General features: G+C 46.0%; 1 protein-coding gene across 1 annotated transcript in view; it reads left to right on the plus strand.

Annotated features, from left to right (window-relative positions):
• Window positions 1-1877, plus strand: part of LOC138982419 (leucine-rich repeat and fibronectin type-III domain-containing protein 5-like) — a 3752-nt gene extending 1875 nt beyond the window's left edge. The window contains exon 1 of the mRNA XM_070355697.1: window positions 1-1877. This exon is cut by the window's left edge and continues 1875 nt beyond it. Coding sequence (XP_070211798.1) covers window positions 162-1829 — 1668 coding nt within the window. The 5' untranslated portion in view covers window positions 1-161 and the 3' untranslated portion in view covers window positions 1830-1877.
• Window positions 1878-7696: the final 5819 nt, after the last annotated feature.

Raw genomic sequence — 7696 nt, forward strand, 5'->3', positions numbered from 1 at the left:
GGATTATAAAATGACCTTGACTTGAAAACTTGTGTTTCACTTTGACTGTACTGTAGACTTGCGTATCAGTTGAATACATAGTCGAGTGGAAAGTTTATATCTGATTCACCCCCTGCAATGTGACTGTTACAAGTAAGTAGTAAATTATTCTCGCACCTAGAATGGGGTGCTTCCTCAGTATAGGTGCTACCTCTACCATGGTGTCTGGGATGATCCCACCCCGCACTCAGCAACACAGTGGTCACCATCGCCAACAACAACAACAACAACAACATCACCATCAGCAGCTATTCAGCAGCCACCTCTACAGCTGCCTGCTGGGGCTGCTGGTACTGTTCTGCTCCGTGCAGACGACGTTCCCCTGCCCGCGAGACTGTTTCTGCGAGCCGCACAGCAAGAACGTGCACTGCACCAACAAGGGACTGACCTCTATACCCGAGAACATCCCTGACGACACTGTGGAGCTCATTCTCAACCAGAACACCTTCCACAACCCGGACCTGACGCGCAGGAACTTCACCAACCTGATGAAGCTGCAGAAGCTGTACATGAGTCGCTGCGGCATCGAGACCATCGCCCTGGACACCTTCAGCGACCTCAGCGACCTGGTCTGGCTCGACATCAGCAACAACAAGATCACCTTTCTCGCCGACTACACCTTCCGGGGCCTGCACCTCAAGCACCTCTTCATCAACGACAACAAGGGCATCCAACTCTCCTCGGAGGCTTTCGAGGGTATGAGCACACAAGGAATGTACATGCACAACTGCGGCATCTCGAAGCTGTCAGTCAAGGTGATGTCCCCGCTGAACGGCACGCTGCGCACGCTGTGGCTCTACCAGAACGACTTCGAGTCCTTCTCCGAGGAGTGGCTCTACCTCTTCAACACTCTGGGCCACCTGAGGCTGGGCCGCAACCCGTTCCACTGCAACTGTGAGATCGGCTGGCTGCAAAAGTTCTTCAGCAAACACAACTCGGTATTCTCCGGAGGGGAGCTGCCGTCGTGCTCCACGCCCGCCCTGGTGCGCAACAAACCCTTCAGCAACCTGACGGCCGACGACTTTCGCTGTGAGCTGCCCACCTTCCGCAACGTGGACGCCGTGTTTGACCGCGAGATGGGCAAGCTGACGTGTCAGGCGCGCGGCGACCCCACCCCGACCCTGTACTGGATCCGGCCCGACGGCACCACGGAGACCTACTACTCTACGCCGGGCGAGGACACGGACCAGAACGAGGGCGTCATGTACATGACCAACGTCAAGCTGACGGACAGCGCGCGCTACAAGTGCGTGGCCAGCAACCCGGCGGGCAACGTCACCTTCTCCCTCAACGTCGTCTGGCCCAGCACCCCCACCACCCTCACGCCTCCCCAGGCCCCTAAGGACAACGTCATCGTGGCGGACGCGACATCACAGCCGTCGGGACGTCAGTTCCGGGACGAGGCGGCCAAGGGGAAGAAATACGACGGGGGAGACTGGCAGGTGAACCAGCCCGGCATGAAGCTGGGCAGCAAGGTGGAGGAAGGGGGGCAGGGAGGGGCGGACGGGGTCCGACGGGAGAGGGGGAAAGGAGAGGTACGCTTCAGCATGGTGGACATCGTGGGAGCGGTGGTGGGCACCTTCCTGCTGACCGTCCTGTTGTGCGTGCTCTTCTCGCAGCTCTACTGGCGGCGCAAGGAGCGCCTGAGGCAGGAGCAGGAAGACCACTACTCCGTGCCGGACAGCAAGCCTCCCCTGGCTCCGGCCAGGCTCTACATCATGGGGGAGGACGGCGAGAACCGAGTGAGGATGCTCAACAACCACGCACCACACACAGAGTGCCCCACGTGAAACGTGGCACAGGGGCCACACACAGGGCTCCCATGGTGACGAGTGTGTACCTTGGAACCAGAATCGTGTGAGAATGCTCAACAACCACGGACTCACAGAATGCTCTGTACTGCGTGAAACCGAGTACGGGCCGCATGTGAACGGTTTTGGCTGTTACACTGCAGCTCCATTCTGAGTGTCTTCTTCAGAAAGAGAAACTGTGTAACCGTGAAAATGCTCAACAATCTCACGGATACGTGGAGTGTGGACGGGAAACACACACACGACTCAGCTGGTGAATAATGTTGCCTTGTTAATTTAATGTCGTTGCTCTGTTGCCACGTATAACTGGATACAGGGCCCGCATGTATAGCTCCGCTGGTGGGACTCCATAGCTTGAAATTACAGCTCTGCTCCTGTGTGGGAACTGGATACATGGCCCAAAACGGGGGTACACTGGTGTAGGCTTTGCCGAGAAAACTTGGTTCTGAATACCTCCAGAAGACGTCAATTCCGTAACTTGACGATGTAAACGAATGAAATGAAGTGCCCTCTTCTTGTGGCGTTGACAACAGGCCCGTACAGTTCTAATGTGGGCCATACTGCACGTTCAACTGGTTTTTGGAACTGAGGTTACGCACTGTCCTAGTTGCATTGACAGCAGGGACATAATATATATATCGGATCCAGTTTGGGTCATACTGCTCGTGAAATTCTACGCCCTGTGCGAGTTACATTGACAACAGGGAAACTAGGCTTCAAGGTCTGCTCATACTGCACGTGACATTGAATGCTGGAAAGTGGCTCCACATCCTTGGCCCATTTTCTTCAGTGTGTTTGTCACCTGGCGCTATTTTCTTCAGTGTGTAGATTGTCACCTGGCGCTATTTTCTTGGATCCCGTCAACACATTCAAGAAGAATGGTGCTTAGACATTATACGCCTCGGTTTTAGAGCGACGCTTCGGCTTTCTGTTTACAAAAGGTTACGAGACAGTAGTGAAGTTTTAATCGATTTGTCAACATTAAAAAGACAACATCTCTGTGACAGTAAAGTTGAAGTCAGAACCATACTCAAGACTGCCACTGCCTTGTGTTTCACGTTGAGCACAAATTCACCACACTCTCTATTCTCATGTATGTTTCCATTTTGTCCGACCTTGTTGGTACAACATTTTGTTCGTGTTCTTTTGACGTAGCGGCAAGATGAAAAGTCGTCAACATCATCACATCGTGTGCTACTGAAACAAATTTGAGTTTAGTCTTCGCCGTGCGAAAGTGTGTCATATTTGTGCGAAACATCTAAAATGTTGTTTGTTTGAGTGTTCATTTAAAACGTGCGAGATACGAACAAACTTAAACTGATTTTTGTTTTTCCACTGGAATCAAGAATTTCAGTGTGGATTTTGTTGTGCATCGTGTGGAATTTTCACAGAAACAAATGTTTGAAAAATAGCCTATTAAGGCTTTGTGCTCAATTTTTCCCCCTTGTTTTCCTCCCCTCGATGCACCCCCGATAACAACGTGGCATTTCGAGGTAAGCTGTGAACATTGTTGTGTTCAAACAAACAACAGAAACTTGAACAATTTTGTCTATCAGACAAAACAAAAAAAAGTAATGTTTATGTGCATAATGTCTGCTCCTGTCACGAAATGTGCGTGGAATGTATTGATAACCACTGAGCTAGCGAAGATCCAACACCGCCAGATCAGAGATGGATACAACCGTAATAATACTCCAGGTGTACCGCGTATTAGGTGTGTATTGTGTTGTGGTATTCTCGTATTTTCTGCTTGCAAGGGCACCAGCAAAGGACCATTGTGTGATCGCTACTGTTGGAGGATATGATTACAATCACCGTGGAATGTGGGTAATTGTGTGAGAGCTATGTTCACAGTGTGACACCATCTCATTGTGGTATCTCTTACACGTTGTCTGTTCACCGTTCTTGTACACACCTGTGGAATTGTCTGTTTGTCAGTGTGTGTGTGTGTGTGTGTGTGTGTGTGTGTGTGTGTGTGTGTGTGTGTGTGTGTGTGTGTGTGTGTGATGTTTTTGCTTCTTTATTTCTTAGTTTGTTTTGTTTACTTTATTTTGGGGTTCACTGTGGGTTTTGCTCACTTTTCTTCATCTTTTTTAGCCGTCTCTTTTAGAACTGTCGCCTATTGCTGTACCAGCCATGTACCACAACAATCTACAAAAGAGACACATTTTTAAAAACAAGTTGTCTTTTTTGATCGTTAATGTTATCTTTTGTGTTTCAAACACGCATCTCACAACACAAGTAGAAAAACAGACAAACGCTATTCTGGTTTCTGTTTTAAAATTTTGTTTTGCAGTATAGCTTGAGATCAGTATTTTCCTCTCACTTTCCGTTTTTCTCTTATTCGCACAATCGAACAATTCCATTTTGCGTCTGCATTGTGTGCAATTATTCTGGGAAAAAGAGGATAAAGGAATGATTTATTCTGTGTGATACTAAAAACTGTTTAAAAGTAAATTAATATGTGTTGTGTCTACCATCTATCGTGTTCCACTCGTGACGTAAAAACTAATGTTTTTGAGTAATTTGATACTAGTTACAGCGTTGCCTTTTAAAACAATTACACGTGTATGAAATTGTGTCTGCTTTTTTGTGTGACTATCACAAATCATGTCTGGCTATATATATAGAATGAATTGGCGTCTCGCAGAATTACACGCCCCTGAGGAAGGCCTGGTAACAGGTCGAAAATTTGGGCTGCCACTTGAAATTCTTTGTTTGGCTTTTCTTTTCCTTGATTTTGTTATAGTATTGATTAATATTATAGTATGAACAAGCTTTATGATATATATATATATGTGCTTTGCTTTTGTACTATGTTAAAAGCAAACAGCAGTTTATATACTAGACTACAAAAAAACAACCCCTTCAACTCGTTGCGTAACTGAAACAGAATTACCAGAGTACAGTCATTTGTCTCAGATTTTAGCTTCATTTTTTTTAAACTTTAGGTTGGAAAACAGTATTTCATTTGAACAGTTGGTACGCGCAAGGAACAATACTACACTAAGAAGGCTACATTTCCTTGTCTCAATTATAATTTCAAGTTTATTCTGCTCAAGCCAAAAGCAAGAAGATTTGTCTCGCACTAAGAAGCCACTAAGAACAGTACTAATCGTTAAGATTTTTGCAGAGGTCGGTGACCCAGTAGTTCGTATCCAGTGAGGGGTCTTTAGAGATCCTGCCGCATACCAAGAGTTTCTTTTTCCTGCCGAAATCTCTGTGAACTGACTTATAGAGCCAATGGTGATCTGGTGCAAACGAGCAGATTCAATCCATGTCTGTCTGTCTGTGTGTGTCTGTGTGTCTGTGTGTCTGTCTATCTATCTGTGTGTCTGCATCTTTCTTTCTCTCTCTCTCTCTCTCTCTCTCTCTCTCTCTCTCTCTCTCTCTCTCTCTCTCTCTCTCTCATCATCTATCGGTAGCTCTATCTGTCTATGCCGGTATTTGCGTCATTGTGTGCATGCGTGCGTGGATGCGTGTCGTGTGTGTGTGTGTGTGTGTGTGTGTGTGTGGGGGGGTGTGGTGGTGGTGGTGTATGAATGGGTGGGTGGTGCCGGATGGTTGGAGGGAGCATAGAAGGACAACACATTTGAACACATTTCTCGACAAACTCTATTTCAATGAAGCATGTTCTGAATACGTTAATGAAAATCACTGGTGACCCTAACAAGGTAGGCGTACTCTGCCCCTCCCACACCACCCCTCCCTCCCCCCTCTCTCTCCCCCTCTACAAATGGACCACCCTCTTCGTTCAGTCCAGATACTCATCTTTTAATCGGAATTCATCACATGATTGTGTAATTTTCCCCCATTCACCGTGAATACCGATACTCGTTTAACCTTTGTGGGACTGAAATTCGAGGATTCTCTTCGTGTCCCACCAAATTTGGTCCCACTATGTGAACGAAGCCAGGCAGACGGTTTCAGCGTTATTTATTAACTCGCTGTCTCGGTTTCGAACAAAACGGAAGTGGCTTTAAAGTCGTCTTTTTGATGGTATCTCACCGAACAAATTGTGTTAGATGTTATCTTGCTAACCAAGCGTTCTGTCTTGCCGTATTGTTCAATTGGATTCTCCTTCCCTGTTTCTCTTCTCTTCATCTGACACTGAACGAAGACTGGCTGGAGAAATAGATTGATTGTGTACAGTGGTTTGTGGGGAAGGCTAGGTCAGTTACTGGAATACATCCATCTTTCCTGCTGGTTGTAATTGAAGTGGGACAGGTAGTATCTAAAAGGAGAATATTTGTTTGTTTTTATATTATTGTACGTTTCTTTGTTGGTTGCTTCCTTCTCTAAATATAACGCTGTCAGGTGCTAATTGAAAAGATATATGTGTTTGGTTCTTGTTTTTTTCCGGTACCCTGGTGACTAATGAAGCTGCATTTTTCCTTTTTATTTGCAAAATAGACATTATCATTCTGTTTGCAAATCGTTTTTCGGCTTTTAAATTTTTAAGTAATTCATAGTATTCATGTAATACTCGATAAACAGTAACCATTATTTTGACAGTGCCACGTGTTTACTATGTTTAGTGAGGTGTCGGTTGTCCATCAACTGGGCTAGGACTTAAGGGCACATTCAACAGTACTACTAGCTTTTACGGTCATACAAAATATGCTCCTATAAAGTATACAGATAGGCTATGCAAACTTATCTCCCATTTACATTCATCGGATACGAGCATGCATGAAAATAATTGTATGTGCCGGCCTGCGACATAAAACACTTGAACCTTCAAACTCACGATCAGAGTTCCTTATTTTTAAGGTCACAACTTTATGCTCCTACAAAGTACACATGCAAACGTATCGCCCATTCACATACTTCGGCAAATAGGCGAGAACATGCATTGCCATATAGTGGTCATTATCTAATGCGCCATAGGAAATCTATGACATAAAAAAGACTTGAACCTTTGCCCCCTTGTACACCTTACCATGGTTTTGGGGGAAAGTTCACACAGCAATGAAGTGGTCAGTGAATTTATAGAATGACTGGCCTAAGGGGTGGGGGGGCACTGCTGTTCTTTTTCACACACACACCTGATAGTCCAGAAGAGGTATTGTCCGGCGTGTTCGACTTGACAAGTTTATGAGGACTACTCTCTCGATGTTATTATCTCTTCATCCTCTCTATTCCCTGGCAAATAGGACCCCGGCGGTTATTCAGTCTTGTCTTCTTTATCAAATCTTGTCATCTATGAAACGAGAGACTGCAGGTGGACAGGAAAAGAACCACAGAAACACTGATTTTAGTTTTCGGGTTAACCTCTTTTTACGATCTCTGTATTTTCTCTTTTCGATTTTCTTTCTTTCTGGTCCCCCTCTTTTTTTATGGATTTCGATTTCGCTTCCGTTTCATTTTTCTTATATTTTGTCATTTAGACACTTCAATCTGCGTCAAGTCAAGTCTTTTCGGGTCCATTGTATCTGTTCTTTAATGTTTGTACTAGTAGACAAACTCGTTGTGTTGTTATATCAGCCAAACCCTCGGCTAGGTATAGGGCGGGGATGTAGCTCAGTCGGTAGCGCGCTGGATTTGTATCCAGTTGGCCGCTGTCAGCGTGAGTTCGTCCCCACGTTCGGCGAGAGATTTATTTCTCAGAGTCAACTTTGTGTGCAGACTCTCCTCGGTGTCCGAACACCCCCGTGTGTACACGCAAGCACAAGACCAAGTGCGCACGAAACAGATCCTGTAATCCATGTCAGAGTTCGGTGGGTTATAGAAACACGAAAATACCCAGCATGCTTCCTCCGAAAGCGGCGTATGGCTGCCTAAATGGCGGGGTAAAAACGGTCATACACGTAAAAGCCGTGGGAGTTTCAGCCCATGAACGAACA

The sequence above is a fragment of the Littorina saxatilis genome, linkage group LG12, assembly GCF_037325665.1.
Source record: "Littorina saxatilis isolate snail1 linkage group LG12, US_GU_Lsax_2.0, whole genome shotgun sequence".
NCBI lineage: Eukaryota > Metazoa > Mollusca > Gastropoda > Littorinimorpha > Littorinidae > Littorina > Littorina saxatilis.